The sequence below is a fragment of the Gambusia affinis genome, linkage group LG11 (genome assembly GCF_019740435.1).
Source record: "Gambusia affinis linkage group LG11, SWU_Gaff_1.0, whole genome shotgun sequence".
Classification (NCBI taxonomy): Eukaryota; Metazoa; Chordata; class Actinopteri; order Cyprinodontiformes; family Poeciliidae; genus Gambusia; species Gambusia affinis.
The window spans coordinates 22715759-22737672 of record NC_057878.1 but is presented as its reverse complement, the minus strand read 5'-3'; the positions used below and the strand labels follow the sequence as shown (position 1 = coordinate 22737672).

The 21914-nt window shown below is 35.6% G+C and overlaps 1 protein-coding gene across 1 annotated transcript in view; it reads left to right on the top strand.

Annotated features, from left to right (window-relative positions):
* Positions 1-21914, top strand: part of lrp1bb (low density lipoprotein receptor-related protein 1Bb) — a 301838-nt gene that overhangs the window by 174462 nt on the left and 105462 nt on the right. The window contains exons 21-31 of the mRNA XM_044132659.1: positions 3384-3584; positions 5605-5850; positions 9635-9832; positions 10675-10879; positions 13910-14074; positions 14373-14617; positions 16189-16320; positions 16515-16742; positions 17021-17195; positions 18152-18246; positions 20830-20979. Coding sequence (XP_043988594.1) covers positions 3384-3584; positions 5605-5850; positions 9635-9832; positions 10675-10879; positions 13910-14074; positions 14373-14617; positions 16189-16320; positions 16515-16742; positions 17021-17195; positions 18152-18246; positions 20830-20979 — 2040 coding nt within the window. The remainder of the gene's footprint in view (positions 1-3383; positions 3585-5604; positions 5851-9634; positions 9833-10674; positions 10880-13909; positions 14075-14372; positions 14618-16188; positions 16321-16514; positions 16743-17020; positions 17196-18151; positions 18247-20829; positions 20980-21914) is intronic.

Here is a 21914-nt window from a genome sequence, read left to right as displayed (position 1 = left end):
TTCAGAATTAATGTCTTCTTAAGGCACTTCACAAGACAACAGTTCCAATTCATGGAAAATCTTATAGAGTGCAGCTTGGTCCAAATGGAATCAAATCAATCTGATTTGCTCCTGTTCATCTCAGTCATTAAGTCAAGTTTCTACTGTTTAAATACATTGAAAGAAGAGTAAATCATGCTCATTTTGGGATTTAATATAAAAAGCTAAAATGTTCAAGAATTGTTTGCCTGTATGAAGCGACAGTGGAGAGAAACCACTTCTTTGTAACATGAATTAATGTATAGCAGTATAAGTGGCTATCTGCAACCAGCTAAGTTGTAAGAAGTCATGTAGAAAAGAAGAAACGGGACAAAGCATTGGGTTAGGAGTATTTTTATTTATTTATGGGAAAGTAGAACAAGAACAGAAAGTAAAATTAAGGATGCATTGGTCACATTAATTTCTCTGTACAGAGAAGAGAGACTCCTAGGCACAAAGGTTGTAAGGCAAGACTGCATTTAATGGGAAAGAAAATCAGTTAATGTCAAAATTAATTAATGCCAATAATGCCAATAATGCCCTCAATTACTTTCTCAAGAAAATAGACACTGCCAAACTCAGAAGCATTGGGCCAGTAGCAGTTTGTAATAGGGAAGAATAGCAAAACTAAAATAGCAAATTAACTTAATAAGAAATACAGGCTTAATTGGCATATAGGTGCAATGTGAAAATTATTTATGGTATCATCAAAAATAATTTCTGAATAAATTTTCCACAAAGCTAATGAGACGTAAATGTCCAGGCCGCAAACAAAAAATTACTAAAATTATGAAGCACCTTGTAATTCAATCTTAGATTGAAAAGCTTAAAGATTTACCGTAGTCCTGTTTGATAGCATTTATTTTTTGCTGTGTTTATCTGACAACTGTCAAACCATCACAATGAAAATGTGACAAGATATTAGCAAACTTAAGATCATTTGCTCTCCACCCAGCTTCTTTCAAAGCCGGAAATCCAAGTATTTGTGACTGGCCATGACAAACCTAGGAACAAATCTCCCCGGGGGCGCTTTGAGTTATTTACAGATTCAGAAAGTGTATTATTCTAAGCTTTGCAGTGATGTCAAACACATAAAAAACAAATATATAAAAATGAAGAAGACATGCCCTGATGGTAACAAAGGCTGTTCATTTACATTAGTTTTCAATAACCCCACACCCCAGCATGTCTGACAGGGAAGGTGTGCATACAAAAGTGAGCTTTCGAGTTTTTATCAGAAATATATGGTTTTTTTTTTGTTTGTGCTGTGGCAACTTGCTCTTACTTTTCCCATGGCCTGTCCCATTTCTTCATTTGTTTTCAACATCACCTATTTTATATTAAACAAAAAAAATATATATACTTATTTCCATAGTTTATGTTTTATTTCTGTCTTGATATGTCAAAGAATGTGCAGTAGACTATTGTTCCCACAATTAGTCAATCAGTGCTTAATACAGGCAGTTTTAAGTCCATCTATTCAAACTTATGTTTTTTAGATCAAGTATTTGAATTACACCAGAATTAGACTGTTACTCTGAATTGCCCTTCACCTTTTTTGCTGTTTCTCCCCAGACAGCTTTTATCAAGAATAGAGGCTATGCTGCATAGTGACGGGTTGATTAGACCACAATTATTAATTACTCTAATTCCACTGTGTCACACTTCTCTGCACTGGTGCTGTTGTCCTCTCCACAAGAGATGAGTGGCTTTACTGGCAATATGCAGAAACCTTCAAATTCAATTTGGGTAAAACACTGTGGAGTTTTACATGCAGTGCTTTGAAAAAGTATTTATCCCCCTGAATATACAGTATTTCTGGTTTATGATTTTTTTGTCACGGTGAAGTGTTTCAGATCACTGAACAAATTTTAAGCAAAAGATACCCTGAGCAAATACAAAATGTAGTTTTCTAAATTTTTTTTTTATTATGGTGAAAAAGCTATCCAAATGCATCTGGCTGCTTATAAAAAACGTAATTGGCCCCTAAAATTAACGACTGTTTGTGCAATCCTAAACAATAACAGTAACCAGCATTGGCGGTAACAATGTGTCTCTAGCAATGCTGTGGAGAATTTTTGTCCAACTGTTCTTTGAAGAATTGTTTTGCTTTGACTTCATTGCAGGAAGAATGAGAGAGTGATAGACTGTCATTCAGATGTCCTTTTCAGGGTTTTGTGGAGTTTTCATAGCCCCACTTTGGCAAAATATTTTGTTGCCACCGCAGCAACAAAACAATGTTTGACTGGTGGCATGACGTTTTTTACTTAGTTTTTTGTCCGGTGTACTTTGAGACTTTCTAAAACATTCCATGTTTGTCTTGTTAGTCAACCAATTTTTTTCCAAGAAGTCTTAGCAATATTGTAGGTTGAAATTTGGCAAATGTGTCCAAAAAAGATATAGGTTTGAATGTAGTTTTTCCTTGACTAAATAAAAGCACACCCTTCTTTATGCAGATTATGCGTATTTGAAATTAATCAGTTTAGTGATCTGAATCATTTGGGTGGCAACAAGAGCAAGAAGTTGTAACTGAAATTCATTTCATCACACTGTTTAAAATAACTGGATGTTTTTTCACTTTTGTTCAAATTTCACTTAGAACATTTTGTATGGAAGACAATGGGATGTGTAAAAACCCTCCTGGGTATGAAAATGGTAGATTTATAAATCCACATTGAGAAATAAAGTTTTTACCCATTCTTAGAAAATACAGTACCTTGAGTTGAGTTACAACAACATATAAGGAATCATTACATTTTAACTGTGTAAAAGAAACCAATAATGAGCATTGATGGAATGTCTTCTGCAGAAATGTTTTGATTAATTAAAAGTTAACTTCTGCAGAAGCATAGTAAGGAAGTTTTTTCCTTGGTTGGAAAAATAAATTATTCATTCTGGTGTCCAAACAATCCGCAACATTGATGTCAAACCAGCTCACTTAGATCCATTCATCCATCCCTCCTTCCATTGTTTCATTCATATTTTTAAGATGGAAAGGTTTGATTTTTTTATACAATCTCACATAAAATTAGACACTTATTGCAAAAATGATTTTACTACACAAGTGTTATCTGGCTATAATCCCACAAGTACAAAATAAAATTTTAAATGTGAGATGACGACTTAAACTCAATATCTGCATAGCTTCAGTATCCTTTTTTTAAAATTAAAACCTCTTAATCATCTATAGTTAGAGAAAGAAGCTAAAAAGTTAAGCAGTTTCTTGTCTGAAAATGGGCCAAGTTTAGAAAGCTAAGTTCAGCACAGAAATAAATGCCTGAGTCCTAAAACAGGTTTAGGAAAACAAGTTGATGTTTACCTGAGTTTGAACTGCCTCTGTTAACTCAGCCTCTCATACTTTACAGGCAAGTGCATCACAAAAAGTTGGGTATGTGATGGAGACATTGACTGCGAGGACCGATCCGATGAAGAGTCATGTGAATCATCTGTTTGCAAGCCCCCAAAGTACCCTTGTGCCAACGATACCTCAGCATGTCTGACGCCTGATAAGATCTGCAATGGCAAAGTCGACTGTGCTGACCGTTCGGATGAAGGACCCATCTGTGGTGATCCTTTTTTTTGTCGTATTGTTTTGCATCTTATCTTCACATCCCATTAGGTATAAGATTTTCTTAAATAGTTACTCTGCCAAAAGAATTGGGAATAGCAAACTTTACAGGTGATTACTGAAAATCTCTTTTCACCACCTTGATTATGTTGGCTGTTAAAACAACCATCACTGCCTGGGGAAGGCTCTCACCAAGGTTTTCAATGCCTGTTGTTAAATCACGCTCACAGGCTGCATTACAATTCATCCCAAAGGTGTCTGATGGGTTTAGCTCTGCTGCCAAGTCAACAGTAGCCAAGTAAAATAACAGATGCACCCTCACTGCTCTGTGTATTATTTTGACAGCAAAATGACACATTTAAGTATCTGTTGACACAAAAGTAGAAAAAGGGTTTTTTTTTCTGTTAAGTTGTGAACTTTTTAGATTTTCAATTTTATATGGAGCATAAACATGAACAAAAGCACTCAGCCTTTTAAAAGCTGTTATACTTATTCAACTTTTTCATGTTTTCTCATTCTAAATAAAACGTGAATTTTATGTGATTGGCTAACAGACAATTTTTTTTGCCCATCCTTCTTTGCAAAATAGTTCAGTCTGTCAGATTGAACAGAACCAGTTTATAAACATCATCAGTCAACTATAGAAATGTATTTCCATAATATGATACTACCACCAACATTTTCCACCATAAGTTGCATGCATATGTTTTGCTTTTCCTCAACACCTGGTGTTTTTGCATGCTGACCAAAAGACTAAATTTTTAGGCGTTCTAACTACAATCCAACATCATACATAATTCCTACAAATACAAGTTTTGGTTTTAACTTGAAAAAATGTTAAAATGTTTCACATTTGTGAATACTCTGCAAGACACTGTAAAAAGACAACCTCCCAGGGTGAAAATAACATCTATGCAATGTAACTTTAAAAATTAATTTGAACTGTTAGGACAACTTTCCATTTTCCAGGTGGGTAATGTGTGACTTGTACAATATCTTATTTAAAATGTTTATCCTGTTCTTTTTCAAACTATGTTTGGATTCCTGGAAGTGTCCCAGCACAGTCTTTGTATATACCCCTTCTTCCACACACAGCAGCTTGGTGCTTGATAAGTTACCAGCATCTGTTGTTTCTGAGACCCAAGACACAACATAAAGAAAATCTTCCTTCCTGGTAATGGCAAATGTGCACTAAAAGCCTTCAGAGAGACCAAAAATATGCCCTCATGTGACTATCAGTAGCAATTTAATCTGTTAAAGTGAATAGTGTAAACATCGAGGTTCATTTTCTAGAGCATTGCTAAGCAATCCTCAGTGGGCTTCTGCAGGACCCTGAAGTGCTATTGTGGCTCAAAAAGTGAGCTGCTGGCTCATCTTAGGCTATTAGTTTATGCTCAGTGGAACCTCAAGGGTCTACTTGATTTAGACCAGTTCAGCATGATTCAGACTTTGCAGTAACAATCATGACAAGAAACATTTTTTTTTTTTTTCTTGATGATTAGAGAGGGTAATTTTATTCTATCCTAAAATATGGTCTTAATTAAGGTGTATAAAGAGACACCAGGTCAATTTTTTTCTCTGTTTTATTTTTGGGAAAGTCAGAGACTTAAATAGTGTAGTGTGAAAAAGTATTTGACCCTTACATATTCTTCTTTTTTTTCCGCCACACTTAAATGTTCGAGATCATTAAATCATATTTTAATATCAGATGAATATAATCTGTGTCAATACAGCTATCTGTCATTTTTTCTTTTTTAAAAACAGAACCTAAACTTATTATTACCTAAACTTCATAACTGTTTATGTTATCAAACCCATCAAAACCTTGATATTAAGAGTTTATGAAAACCTGCATTTTTTATGTAAGGAATATAAGCTAACTTTTAGCAAAATATGAGCTTTTTGAGCTCAGATTTAAGTCTAAACATTGACAAGTACATTCCAAACTTTTAGAAATCAATTTTTATTCTGTCTGAGGCAGTTTATCCAAGAACTGCTTGCCTGTCTCTTTTCCCCAGACATGTGTCTTGTAGCCAGAGGGGGCTGCAGTCACCAGTGCACAGTGGCACCGGGGAAAGGAGTTGTGTGTTCCTGTCCCCCCGGACTTCACCTGGATTCAAGCAACAAGACATGCGAGGCAGTGGACTACTGCAGCCGTCACCTGAAGTGCAGCCAGGTGTGTGAGCAGTACAAGACCACTGTGAAGTGCTCGTGTTATTCTGGATGGATACTCGATCCAGATGGAGACAGCTGTCACAGCATAGGTAACAGAAGCTTACTTTTTAATGTTTGTTTCATGATGCCCCTGGCTGTTTTGTTGCTGTGTGGTTGCTGCTTTGTGTTTGTTTCTGTTGTAAAATTGAATTTTATGTTAGGGCATTTCCATGATCTTTGATTCTTTAGGTTTTCTTTGTAAATGTAGTTATTAACTCCGTGAAAGTCTAACAGTTGTGGTTGATTTCCTCTGTATTTTTGTCATGCAATAACCTGTCACATTTTAGTTGAATCAGATTTTTCTCAAAAATTTATTTTTTTCTCGCTTTCCTGCCTTGAGTGGTCATTAATTATTTATATTTGGAGTGGAGGTGACCTAGCATGTGTGTGACAGAGCAATTACTGTACAACTGGGTTTTACTATTTCAATCAATCAATCAATCAATCAATCAATCAATCAATCAATCAATCAATCAATCAATCAATCAATCAAATTTTATTTGTATAGCACATTTCAGCAGCAAGGCATTTCAAAGTGCTTTACATCATATCGAACACAAAAACACAATGCAACATAGAATCAACAATCAAAACACAACATTAAGTCAAGTACCATCAATAAATTTGTAATTGATTACATTTCTAATACAATCCTAAACAGTTGGTTTTTTAGTCGAGATTTAAAGGAAGTCAGTGTTTCAGTTGTTTTACAGTTTTCTGGAAGTTTGTTCCAAATTTATGGTGCATAGCTGCTGAATGCTGCTTCTCCACATTTGGTTCTGGTTCTGGGGATGCAGAGCAGACCAGAACCAGAAGACCTGAGAGGTCTGGAAGGTTGATACAACAACAGCAAATCTTTAATGTATTGTGGTGCTATGCCGTTCAGTGATTTATAAACTAACAACAGTATTTTAAAGTCTACTCTTTGAGGTACAGGGAGCCAATGGACGGACTTTAAAACTGGTGTTATGTGCTCTATCTTCCTGGTTTTAGTGAGAACGCGAGCAGCAGCATTCTGGATCAGCTGCAGCTGTTTGATTGATTTGTTGGACAGACCTGTGAAGACGCTGTTGCAATAATCAATGTGACTGAAGATAAACGCATGGATGAGTTTCTCTAGATCTGGCTGAGACATTAGTCCTTTAATCCTGGAAATGTTCTTCAGGTGATAGAAGGCCAACTTTGTAGCTGTCTTTATGTGGCTCTGAATGTTCAGGTCAGAGTCCATCACTACTCCCAAGTTTCAGGCCTGATCACTGGTTTTTAGTTGTAATAAGTGAAGCTGTGCACTGACTCTAGGTTGTTCCTCCTTAGGTCCAAAAATAATAATTTCAGTTTTGTTCCTTCCTTCCTTCCTTCTTTTTAAGCAAGATACCCAACTGAAACTTAATAATTATGATCTGGTTTCTTATATTTCTTATAAAAAATGAAACTTATTAATGCACCAGGTGTTTCAAAACAATTCAAGTCAAACTGCAGAACAGAGGCATTTTTTTGTTCGGCTATGTGAGTGCTGAAAAGGTTTCAAAATTTTAAGATGCACCAGAGTAATGAGTCCTATTGTTTTTGTCTGCATTGATGCTCACTGAGGGAAGCATGTCTTCCCAAACTATAAAGCTTGATGGTTTACTTGACTGCTCTGATATTTACCCCCAAAACAGTTGTGTTATCAAAAGTTTTGTTTCAAATTTTTGTGTTGCATCAAAAATTTTGAGTCTGCTCCACTGATTGCTGCTACTGGATAATCCATTTGATGAGACTGCTAGAAAGCTCTTGAAATACAATTGGAATGCATATGCTGTTGGCTTGTCACATTCTGATTTATGGACCCAGTTTTGATGACTTGCTTCTCTCTTGCACTCCGGGATGGATAGCAGTTGCAGCTCTAATCATACATTAACACCAGAAAATGATACACTATTTTAGTTTGAAGCTGATTGGGACTCTACTTGTTAATCAAACATCAGTCTTTGCATGCAAACTAATATCACAATTTCATGTTGAAGAAGGTGTTATTAGATTAATTGTGAAGTCCCAGGCACACATGTTCTTTCTCTGATTTTCACATCTCAGTGATAAAAGATGTGTTTGTACAAATCTTTTCACTGAAAGCATTGTTGCTGGTTTGCTAACTGGAACAAGTGTCTAAAGTAAGGACATCGCTTTCATTTTATTTGTGCGCAAACAGCTTTGTTGGCTTAAAAGTGTTTTGAACATGAGGCTTACAAAAACATTGCTTTGAAAATATTTGTTTTTATAAGTAGTTGTGTTTTAGATGGATGTCAGACATTGAATTTAGGTAGAGCAAACATTTCTAAGAAAGGAGCTACACTGAAGGTAGAAGTAATCTTCCTGATTGAAACAAACCACAGCAGGGAGAGTCATGGCGGTCTAATATTCAGACACTGTTTACCATCAACCTGCTTTTTTAAGCCCCTGCAAAACACATTCCTCCAAAGACTGGATGTACCACTGTATCTAGTTCTTTGGGAAATTATTTTCATATGTTCAGTGTTTGGCAACAAATTGGTTTGGCTGAAATTGATGAATATTAATGTGCACCACATGGCGGTTTAAACTGCTGAAATATGTTTGAAACCATTTTTATTACTCGAGCCATCAGACTGGGAATAAATAGTATTTAAAAAAATGCTTGCATAAAGAAATAAAAAAAACAAAAAACAACTTCTGCTTTTAAATTAAAGCAATCCTATAAAAATCAGATATTCACTGATTTAGTTACAAATTGCTTTCTTACACAGGAAAATATGAAAATATGAATGTGAATAGGAAAACATGACATTTGAAGTTAAATATTATTTCAGACCAAAAAGAAAAAAAGGAAAGTGTGGGCTTATTGGAAAGTATGTTCAATACCTGTTTAAAGATTGTTGTTTTAAAAAGGTACTTTTTAAATAGCAAAACGATACTCATTGAGGTCTCTATTCTAATTCTTTGACACAATTCAAAGATGCGAGAAACAGCACACATTGATCAATCCGCCAACATGACTTGTTTGGTGGCAGTGTGACAACAACTTTGAGATCATCCTTAAGGTCTTCCTAACAAACTTTTTTTTTTTTTTTTTTTTGACCAACTGCATTACACAAGAAATGTCACTTTACAGCTCTTTTTTTCTTCTTCTTCTAGTATTGTTATTTGCACCAGTCTACCAGCGGTTCAGGTGCATTTGTGCTCCAAACAGGCCCTTTGTAGAAATTGCCTGTTTAAATTGCAAACTGGCCAATGTTTTGTAATTACTTGCATTTGGCCTGTGGCAGCTAGGACTGTAAATCCTCCTACAAAGCAATACACCTATAAAATGATCTATAGTTGAACATCTAAGCATTATACATACACACATTTATATATATTACATAAAATGAACAGACCCCCTGTGACAGACTGGCGACCTGTCCGGGGTGTACCCCGCCTCTTGCTCGGGACGCAGCTGGAGATGGGCACCAGCAACCCTCCCGACCCCATTAGGGACGAAGGGTGTTCAGAAAATGGATGGATGGATGGATGGATGGATGGATGAACAGACCCTTTTTTGTATCTTGACTCCATCTGTTTTGTAAATATCTTATGCCAAGGTAATTTTAGTACAAGTTCTCACTGCATCTATATAGCTGGACCCATTAAAATGTGAATTCCTGTCTATATAAAAAGGAGTGTACTTGTTCATTGCATCATGATGGATTCAAGAGACGACAAGTGCAATTTGTTATCTAGTCCGAAAATCTCTGTGTTCGCCACCTGATGTTCTGCATCTTGTCTTTGAAAAAAAGAAGAAAAATGCTTGCTGTTTTTTGTGTGTCTCTCTGCGACTAGATCCTTTTGAAGCTTTCATCATTTTCTCAATCCGACATGAGATAAGACGAATAGACCTTCACAAGCGAGACTACAGTCTTCTGGTGCCGGGATTGAGGAACACAATTGCTTTGGACTTCCATTTTAACCGTAGCCTGCTTTACTGGACAGACGTGGTGGAAGATAAGATCTACAGAGGAAGGCTCTCGGAGACGGGTGGTATGCACTGGGGCACACACAAGGGCATCGATGTACATAAAAACTTGTTATATGCTTGAGAGAAGCTGTGCTTTATGTACTAACTTTAAAAATCCTTGTTTTAGGATTTCTTTTTCTCTAGAATTTTTGCAGCACATGATGTGTTGCATTTAGATAATTTTAGTCAACTTCATGCTGTCAAACAGGCTCTGTTTATACAATTTCTTGATTCTGCAGTTCTAGCAGTATTCTATTGTATGCAACTTATGAAATTCAGCTCTGATTTTGTGGTTAATCACATTTAAACTATGAGCTATGAAGTCAGCATTTAGATTTTGGATATTATGTCCTTCCTTTAAACATTTTTCTTTGTATTTATTCAGGTTATTGTTATGTGATAGTAAAATGTATTCAATGATCCCAAGCTTTTTGGTGTGACAAAAAAACATTTTTAAAGGGGCAGTACATTTTCACAGTTCTGCACTTCACTCTCATGATGTATGTTCATAATATCATTTTTATCCTCATGATCAAGTTGAAAAATATTGAGCCAAAGACCTGTATTGTGGTATTTTATCTATCCTTCAAAAAGAATCTGAACTTTACTCTTTGTATTTTTGTGAATGGTAGTTTTTCTCCATCTGTGGAGCTGCAGAACTGACCTCTCAGCTTGGTCTATGCTACTCTTTTAAGAAACCTTCATAAAACAGCAGACAGGTTTTCCCCTTTGGCAAACAGCTGTATTCAGCCTCCCGATGCTCTTTTGCCTCATGGACAGCATGTCCCATGCATCCCATCTTCTATGAATTCATTCAAAGTCACTGCAGTACAGTCACATTATTGTCTTGTCAATATTGTTTTAGGAGTGGCAGGTATTGAGGTGGTTGTTCAGCATGGGCTAGCCACCCCAGAGGGCCTGGCTGTGGACTGGATTACAGGGAAACTCTATTGGATTGACAGCAATTTGGACCAGATTGAGGTGGCCAAGCTTAACGGAGAAATGCGGACCACTCTGATCGCGGGAGGCATGGAGCATCCACGGGCCATTGCTCTCGACCCAGGACAGGGGTATGTTTTTTTTCCACTGCTGCTAGCACTAGAAATAATTCAACACATGAAAACTTCAATGTATTTTGCTTCTTATATAAGATTTGGGGTCAAGGTCTTACAGAATACATTAAAAATAATGCTTTGGTTCTTTTTTCCTGAACATCAAAATTGCATGGAGCAAATACTCCAATACCATTTCAACCCTTTCAAATAATCCACTACTCATTTTCTCTTGTTTCATAAAAATTATGTAGCTCGACACTACAGCTATTATGGATAAAAAGCAAAGGAGATACCTCATTCTTTTTTGAATTGGTCCCCTCTAGGTACAATTCCTAAAATTCAGTCCTCATTTAACCTGCAGAGTAGGACAAGGAGATTGTTTGTAAAGTCATCTTTGTGTCTGACAGCAAACGTTTTATTCTCCCTGCTGTCAGCAGAGAGAGGACTGACTACACCAAATACTGCTTTGCCAGAAGCAACTAATAAGACTAGAGTTCCAGCTTGAATAATGACATACTGTAAGGTTTGCATGTGAAGCTGTTGATAAAGTTGCCATTGCAAAAGGGAAAAAAGACCTATTGGAATGAGGCACAGTGATTTGAATTGTATAGTGGCCCAACTTTTTTTCCTGTCTGCATTGTCTTAAAACAAATTTGAAAGTAATTTTTTTTGTATTTAGATATATCCATATCATATTTCATCAGCTACCTTGTCCTGGTACTTCAAAGTATGGCTTGACACCGCATGGCTGATGCTCAACCTGTCCAGGACTGAGTGACTGCCAACCTAAAAATCCTCTTTGTGGTGTTTTTTTTTTTGTGGCCCCTTTGGATTATTTTTAGAATCTATTCTGCAAGTTGTCCAGCAGCAGCCTCAGATTTGAAAGGAATATGTTGTACAAGTTATTAAGTCTGTCTTTCCTTCCTTGGTTTCCTTCTTTATGTAAGAGAAAGATTTTAAAGATTTAGGGATGTGTAAGTAGGGCAAAGAAAATGATGGTGTTCGCTGCTGCTGTAACCTAATGTCACCTCCTTGCAGCTAGTCCTCTGCCTTAGATACATAACATCGCTGTTATCAGTGGACTGTGGCTGCCAGAGCTGGGTATTGGACCTGAGAGAGAGGGTTGAATATCAGTGTAACCTTCCATTGAAGTATATTGTTTAGTTTTTATGCTCTGTATAGATTTTTGTCAAAACAAGACAAAAAAAAATGTTGCTTCAATTCTTAATTTTGCACATCGCCTGCCTGGTTTATTTATAATAGTGCTTACAGTTGAACTTTAATAATTATTAATAATTTTGTCTAGACCTGTTGTATGATGTATAGTTTTTTGTGTGGTTTACAGATTCAATACTACTATCAATTTGGCTCAGTGTCTTGACATATGAATTGTATAAAAAAATGTTATGTTGGTCGTTGTCTTAGCTTGGATAAGTCTGAGTTCTTGTGTTTCCCTTCAGAAAAGTTTTGATTTGCTTCTTTAACTATTACCACACCAATTTTATAAAACACACACAAAAATAATTCAATAAATGTCTTGCTTATTTGATTTTTGTATTTTTATAGTTAGCTATTACATATCTTCTTTAATGTGCGACTTTTAAATTCGAGTGTCCTACTGCTGTTGTATCAAAAAGTAAGATTTGAAGAGTATTAGTTCACTGTTAAACACCTATTTCCCATTAATTTAGCAATTACAGCCTGATTGAATTATATTCTACTTTCAGCAAGATGTGAAAGATAAGAACTTCAAAGAACTCTATCACCTTTTCAAAATATGAGATTTTAGGAACTTTTATAAAAAACTATTTTTCTCTGCTATTGAAATGTTACAACAATTTTTCATTATATACTGTATCTACATTGGCTTAATTTAATCTGAAAGCCAGTGGTTGGAGACTTTGGAAAAACCCAGACATCCCAAAAAATCAATTTAACACTTTTAAGGAATGAGTTATATGCTCACACAATCTTCCTTTTGTACTTGTTCACATTTGAAAGGATGACTAGACTACATTTCATGACTGTAGAGAGTAGGATTAATGGGCACTTTTGGTACCTAAAGACACATTTCCATTACGGGGCAATAATTCTAATCTTATTACTTGAATCCACTCAAAGGAGTGGGTGATTGATCACTGAGGTCTTATTAAGTGAATAAGCCTATTGATCTGTACAGATATATTTCTTTCTAACACGGTTTTGTTGTCGCCAGTGTGTGATTTAAATTTGAGCACCCATTTTCTTGTTAATTTTGGATGACTTAGTTGACAGTAAATGGACAGAAGCAGAGTTCTCTGATAGGAAGAGGCTACACACTGTCAGTGATACACAGGGCCTTGGTTTTCTTTTGAAGTTCCTTAGCCAGCTTTAAAAGTCAATGAGTCCAGAATGGCTTTAAGATACATGGTGCATGAGAACTGGCAACCCTACTAGCACAACTATAAAGAATAAACATCTTTGTGAAAAGCCATGTGATCATTAGAATCTTCTCATGATAAAATAACTACGGTTGGCTGAATGGCAAATTTAGCTCAAGTTGAAACATATAAAATGTACCAGTGTAATAAATGAACAAGTATAATAAACAGAAAACCTGCTATGCTGTCAAAACATGCTTTATTGGGTTATAATTTTAGTGGCCCCTGGCTTTCTGTGGATGCAGCTGACAAAATCTCAAACTGTAGACCATCCAAGATCATCAAATGGTATTAGTAGTTAAGCACAATTATTTGAGTCCAACACAAATAATTTTAAAAAGGTGTGATCAGAACACCCCTGCTAGAAAAATATTGTTTTAAAATCTCAACCTGCTGGCTTGTCATAGATGGTTAAGAATTTCACTGGGACACTGCTATTCTTGGACAGTCATCAGGACTGCTGTTTGTGTTACATATTACAGATGCAATACCATATCCATAATTACTGTTTTCTATCTTTCTTTGATGAGAAACACTAATTGCATTCAGTACCTTGATGCTTTCAATCTTTCACAACTGCAAAGAAGAATAGATGCTAATAACCACATCTTGTTTCTGTTTCAAGAATCCTCTTCTGGACTGACTGGGATGCAACATTTCCAAGAATTGAGGCTGCTTCCATGAGTGGGAGTGGAAGACACATTGTGTTTAAGGATATGGAGATTGGAGCCTGGCCTAATGGACTAACACTGGATCATTTAGAAAAAAGAATTGTTTGGACAGATGCACGGTAAGTAATTTCAAATTGTGTGCAAAAATCGTAACCATTTAATTCTTATATGCCATTAAATACTGCAGAAGTTTCTCCAAAGAAAATTTTATCATCTTATTCTCCTAGTAGGCATTAAATTATGCAAGACATGCAATATTTATAGACTTTTAAAAAATGCCACTCTATGGCTCTTGAACATTTTAACAGTTCCATCAGTGGATTGGAAGGTTTCACTTTGATCTCCTTCCATCTTGTACTTTAAGGACATTAAAGCAGAAGTTTAAACTTTGATATGGTGTTGGTTTTTCTTTAACAGCTCGGATGCCATTTTCTCTGCACTCTATGATGGCACTGGGGTCATAGAAATCCTCAGGGGCCACGAATACCTGTCCCATCCCTTTGCTGTGTCTCTCTTCGGTGGAAATGTCTACTGGACAGACTGGAGAACAAACACATTAGCCAGAGCCAATAAGTGGACAGGTCAAAACGTCACTGTCATCCAGAAGACAAGTGCTCAACCTTTCGACTTGCAGATCTTCCATCCCAGCCGGCAACCACAAGGTGAGAACTGTGTGGAATCACTTGATATTGATGTAGGACACTCTGTCTTTTAAAGTTAAAGACAGTCTCATGCAGGGCTGATAACGCAATTACAAAATAAAGCCATATATAATTAGTTTTAGCGTCTGCCTCTGCCTTCATTTGACCTGTCAGTCAACCAGCAGGTGCCTGACTGAAAAATAATACTCATGCAGAGAATAAGCCACTTTAGCTTAATGCTACTTTTGAATCTGTTTTTCTTTACTTCCAAATTATTGCAATTGACTCATGCAAATACAATATTTTTTGCTTTCTTTTATGAGCTGAATCTGAGTAAAGAGAGCTGGTTATAATAAAAATCAATATGGGCTTGACCTGTTTTAGTCTAGACATTCAATATAAAGAGCATAATTGGTTCATTTCAAACACTACAGGTATATTGACTGTTCTGATCAACATATTGCTCTCTTATAGTCAATAACTGTTTGCCCAGCAATTTTATGACATGATGGCTTACCTGGTGTTGTGTTTAATAACATCAGGTACAAGGAGTAGGCTAATGTGTGATTCAAAATTTGCTGTGTAGCATAATCAGAAGATAAACAGATACCAAAAAACCTTCTAAAAGTGAAAGACTTTGTAGCTTCAACAAATTAACAAAACGGTCACTAAATATCTGAGTTTAGCCAGTCAGCAATAATTCAACTAAAGCCTTGTGGATTTTGTGTCGTTGGGCATTTTCAATTGGCCGTGGAGTGTAGAATGACTTGAAACCAGAACATGTTTACTGAAATGCACAAGAGAGCCACCAAGCTTATGGTGTTAGCAGTATTGTTCATGCTAGCAGTCTTTGATCATCTCCAGTTCGCATTTGAGATGATCAAAGAGATGCATTATCCTCTGCTTTTTTTTCAACATTGAAGGGTCCATAACGTTTGTAAATTCAACAGCATCTAAGTCTGACAGCCACAATCCTGTGTGCTTTTTTTTTTGCTCGTAAAACCATATTATAATCACAACAGTTATCATCCTTGTTTTGTTCTAATCTAAGTTATGTTCGTCCATGTTAAAAATTTTGGTAAGACTTTATTTGATGAGTTGTGAATAAGACTGTCATGACACCATCATAAACATGACATAACACCTGTCATGAACATGACTAAGTCATTATGAATATTTATAACTGTTGTCATAAAGTGTCATTCGGTAAATTGTGACACTTTTAATACAAAGTTGACATTATTCAAAATGTCTTTGTTATGACAACTTGTCATTAATCAAGAAATCATGATGTGACACAAATTTGCTATAAAGTTATTACTGATTAAACTTTAAAAATTATGTAGCTTTATGTTATTAAAGCTAAAGTTTAATCAGTAATACTTTTATAACAAATTTATGTTATGAAAGTAAATTTTATAACCAAGAAATCATTAACCGTGATTCATGAAATCATGGTTAATGATTTCTTAGTTAATGTCAATTATTACCAAAATCTTGATCACTTCAAATACTGTAATTATTCCAGAAAATCCCCTTGCTTCTCTTCACTTTATGCTGACTTTTCTCTATTCTCCTTCCTGCCCCATCAGCCTCTAACCCTTGCGAAGAGAATGATGGACGTGGTCCCTGTTCACATCTGTGTCTCATCAATTACAACCGCACCGCGTCATGCACCTGTCCACACCTCATGAAGCTTTCAGCCAACAAACAATCCTGCTTTGGTGAGCAAGAACACCTTCCTCATTTTTCACGCTTTCAGCATGTGTTGTTCAAGTAAAAATGTAAGTTGCTGCCTTTTACACTTTAATTCTTTCTTTTGACAAATTTTACATTTGGCTGTTAGTGCGTCTTCACCTGCATTTCACAACAGAAATCCTCAAAAGACTCTCAAATGGTTGTTTTATTATCTCACCAGCGCTGAAAAGATTTCTTCTGTATGTGCGACGCTCTGAAATCCGTGGTGTTGACATTGACAACCCCTACATGAACGTTATGACGGCGCTGACGGTGCCAGACATTGACGATGTCACAGTGGTGGACTTTGATGCTCAGGAGGAGAGGATCTACTGGGCTGACATTAAAAGTCAAACCATCAAACGGGTGTTCATCAACGGCACCCAGCTGGAGACCATCATTTCTTCAGGTGGGGCAGGCAGTCTTTCGGGGAGTCTTCTAAAATATCTCTGTGGAAATTCTAAATGGAGAACCAAATGAGAAAGTAATACTCCATACATGCTTTTTTGTAACCAGATGTAAGATTTATTTATTTATAGTAATAAACATAATTGCAGAGGTAACTTGCAAAAATGTTCAGTGTGACAAATATTTGTATGCAGTCTAAGATTGTTTATGTCTGTGTGTGCATTGTCTAGTCAGTCAAGATGAAAAGTATGACTGTTTCTCATGGTCTTTTTTTGTCAGACATAGCAAACTGTCGGGGTCTGGCGTTAGACTGGCTTTCTAAGAACTTGTACTGGCTCAGCTCAGAAAATGACGAGTCACAAATCAATGTGGCTCGCTTTGATGGGTCCCTGAAGACGTCCATCATCCATGGCATTGACAAGCCAAGGTGCCTCGTAGTGCACCCTGCCAAAGGGTAAGTAGATTAGAGTAGTGTGTGCATCTCATGAGTGCATCACCATCAGTGTACAGTGTAGCAAAGAGTTGGCTTGTACAAAAGGAAGATAAGAAGATAAAAGCCCTTTAGAAAAAAAACAAAAACCTTCTACATACGGTGTAGAAGGTGTTATTGGTACTCCTGGTGATGGTGTGTAAAATGGCCTTTTCTAAATTCATCTTTTACTGCCACAGCAGAATCTCAGACTAAAGAATTTGGAAAAATCTAACCTTAGTTAAAATTGAGCCTATTTGTTTGGTGAAGACAAATAAAAAAAATCTGTTCAGTACTCGCCACATGTTTTCTACTGGGATGTAGATTGTTGATCTTAACTTACAATAAAAAAAATAAATAAAAAATGCTAATTTTATTTCTACAGAACAATTTGTATGTATTTGGACTATGATTTTGTATATTTATTCTGCTAAAAGACCCAATCAGAATCTATTTTCCATTTTTGTTTCTGTTTTCATCTCATGGGACGAGAAATAGACCCACAGCAGATTGTGCACCGTGCTTAGCAGCTCTTTTTCTTTTTTAGATTTCAGTGTTGTCTAACAATACCGTATTGTTCCAGTTAAAGTTTGTTAAGTTCCAATTAATTCACAAATGTGAAGTATACATTTTAAAAATTAATTTAGTTACATATTTTAATCTTGTTAAACAGATATAAAATTTTTTTACCTGAAACAAAGTCATTAAAGGTTTGATTTTTCTACATTTTTCAATATACTGCTCTCTTTTTGCTGTTCAAAGCTAGGCTATCCAAACATTATAAGGGGGATTACATGCATTTTCTAAATGTGCAGATAATTATGTAAAATAATAATAGAAAATAAAATAGGATTTTTTAAATAATGCAATTGTTTTTGTAAACTTCATGTGGTTTAGTACCTAACCGAATTACTACCACTCACCTTTCTTCTGTCATGCAGGAAAATCTACTGGACAGATGGAAACACGATTAACATGGCTAACATGGATGGGAGTAACAGCAAAGTCCTCCACCAGAATCAAAAGGATCCCGTAGGTCAGTGGAAGCTTAAACAGTTAATAAACTTATTTACTTGTAGCTCACTTAGTAATAATTTAGTAAATATGTTTATTTACAAATTAGGGATAATGGACATCGATGTGGTTGTACAGTTTTCCAAGGATCACTAATGCATTTGTGTTTTATGTTGTGACATGGTAATGTTTGAGGTAATTGATTGAGTCATATAGATATTATCTATACAATTCATTACATTCTATACAATTAGAATGTAATGAAACAAATCAACTTTTTTGGCACTACAACTGATAAATGTAGCAGACAGAATTTCATAAGTTTATAAAACGTGTCTTGTAAGTTTTATTTTTGCTTATTTTTATTTATCCTCTGGGTTTGTTTATTGATAATGTCCATGCATGTTACTTCTATTGTGAATTCAACTTTTTAGAGCATCCAAAACCTCCCTTTATTGTCACATATTTCAAAGTGCTGACATTATTTAGACCACTGTGGTCCTTGAAAACTTTGAAAAGCTGTTATAACCCAGATCATCACAAAATAATTAAATTTGCCATGCTTGTTTTGAAATATAGTGCAGACAGAGACAGATTTGAGCTGAATGCGACTGACTTAATGACACACATGCTGAAATACTCATGCACATGTACTGCTGCAGACTGCAGGGAAGGGACTCTCTGTACTACAGCAATTAAGAAGAAAATAAATTACTAAAAATTTTAAGAAAATGAAAAATATAAAACCATAAAAAATTATGTCCTCGAAGAACATCAATGTCGGTAGATTATTATAATCAACATCATTAGTTTTTCTAAAGGAGTCATGGCAGCCCTAATGTATTTTGTTGTCAGCTGAATGGATCAAAGGATTTAAGTGTTTTGTAAATGAGTATTTATTTAGTGAGATATTCTTTTGAATACCACAAGATTTGGAAAGTGCTTTTTAAGCCATTAAGTTGATCTCTGTTGAAGGTGTAATATCATCCAGATTATTATTTTAATTCCGTAATTCAAGTCAGAACCAGAAAAGGTGGAAATTGAATGTGATAGACTCCCAGCATCTTTAAATTATATGGAAATTTATGCTAAGCACCTATTGTAAGACATTAGTTTCACAACATAATGGGAAATAATTTGTACAATTTTGTTAAGCCTTAATTTAGATGTTCCAGCGAACTTCTAACTGATACAACAGTGTCTTGTGGCAACATGTTGTGAATCCACAGAGATGATGTTTAATGAAGGTCCAGTGAGTTTTCATTGTTACTTCATTTTTATCCATTTCAGCTTGTTTATGAGAGCTTTGCTCTCTACGGCTGTTGTTAGAAGCAAGCAAATTGTTTGACTGTAAACGTCACATAATCCACCGTTAAATGGGCAAATGCAAAAACAATCATCTGGTCTTCATCTGTAGAAGTTGCTGTTACATATAGCTCAAGGTCAAACTTTTCATTTGTCACACAGAGCAGCTTTGTCTCTGCTGCAATTCTTCATTCTCCCAGGCCTGTCAGCCATGGAGATACCAACATGCTCTGTATTTCACTGGTTTCATTTATGATTATGGGGTAGACCTGGGGACAAGAGTAAATTAATGATGCATTGTGACTGTGAATCTGCCAGACATAAATCCAACACATGGTGCGAGACAGTGAGATGTCCGGAGGTACACAATTGAAATTGCTTTCAGCTCCAAACATTAACAGGGATACTGTTTGGGAAAAAAAAAAACATCAGCTGGCCAGGAAATGGATTGAAAAGCAGTCAGTACTCATTCTTGTTCATTTTTCATGCCAGCTCTCTTTTTGAATGATCCCCCACGTAGACGTGTGAGGAAACACAAACATTTTTATTAGTCATACTCTAACCAGGTACATAGGAACAACAAAATGTAAAATAAAAAAAATAGATATGTTCATAATTCAGGTGCCACTGAATTAGTGCTGCCACAATAGAGCTATTCTACTTTTTTCTTCTGTACATTTTCCAAAAATAACATTTAGCATTTTTGCAAAAGCATACATAAACATTGGACATTATTACCATATTGTCACCTACAAAGTAGTAAAAGTGCAGCCTCTAAAGTGCATTTAGATTTTACATAATAAAAATTTATTTAATGAAGTAGAAGGGAAATGGTACAAGGTTTCCAAACCGTTTTACTCATAAAAATCTGCTTGAAATGCTGTGTGTTTGTATTCAATCCCATTTTAATTTGGTACAGTTAAATAAATGCTAGTGGAACCAACTTCCTTTGAAAGTTAGACTTTCCTTGTGTGTCATTTAATCTCTGTATGAATACAGTCATCTTGTAAAGGCCTCAGAGGTTTATTCGAGAACGTTAGTGAAAAAAAGGCAAACAGCTTTGAATAGATAACCTCAAAGTTGTTCACAAAAACCCTGATGTAATTTATTTTAAATTACATTTATCATGATTCAGTTTGATACATCAGAATATGCATGTAAAACGTATACATTAAAAAAATTAATTAATTTTCCTTTTGGCACAATGAATATGTATCTGCTTTGTGATGTCCATATCTCGGCAATTTGTAGTGCACTGATTTAAAACTTGGTTTGCTCTCTCCACCTATATGTCTTCCAGGTCTCTCGATAGACTTCACTGCCAACAAGCTCTACTGGATAAGCTCGGCCAATGGCACAATCAACAGGTGCAATCTGGACGGTGGTGGGCTGGAAGTGCTAGAGACTCTAAAGAGGGTGCTAGCCAAAGGCACAGCTCTGGCCGTAATGGGTGAGTGAATCTCGTCACAAGTCTATCAGATTGCCACAGAGGATTATTCAAAAGGTATGAGCAGATTAAATGTTTAACCAGATAAGTGGATAGACTAGAGTCGCTTAGGGAGTCCTAGCAACAAATGTGCTTCACTTTGTGCGAACTTGCCCAAGCACTAGATAATTAAAATGTATCACAGCAGTGATTGATGATGGATTTTCTCTCTCCTTTTATAATGAAAAGGTGGGGGGTGTTAATTACATGTTGATTCTTGCTATCATTGTTAAATCCAATGTGTCACACCAACCAACAATTGATGGGTATATTAGAATCAGCTTAAATGTACCAGTCCAAAATGATGTATCTTTCATGTTGTTGTCCAATGGTTCTTCCTGACATTGCCTATTTAGTCCAACATCAAATCTTTACTGGGCAGCAGTAATGTTAAAATGCAAATTTTCACAGATAAATGATTAAAGCTAAATTCAGTCCAAACATTAATGAAAAAAAATGTGACTTAGATTGACAAGAGCACCCACAAGCAGAAGATAAATAATTAAAATGAACAGGCTCTTTTTCTCAGATACTCTTTTCCCAGAAACGATGGTGTATCACATCTTCCAGAATAATGTTGGATGTTTTCATTCTAATAAACATTTAATTAACATACATGATTAAAAATGGGGTTAAAGATTAATTTATGTGCCATGTACACAATATGAAAAATTTCAAGTCTTGAGAAATTTGTATAGTAACTAGAATTATCACTGGATTTTTGCAGTTTTATTCATGAATATTCATACCCATAGTAAACTTAAATTTAGTTTCATTCAACCAAAAATGTTCTTTTTTGCAGCTAATTAGACAAATCTCTCTCAAAAGATAATAAATGAAATGTAAAATGACCATTGACTTTGACAAAAAATGTTTTTTATTATTATTTTGCTAATAAT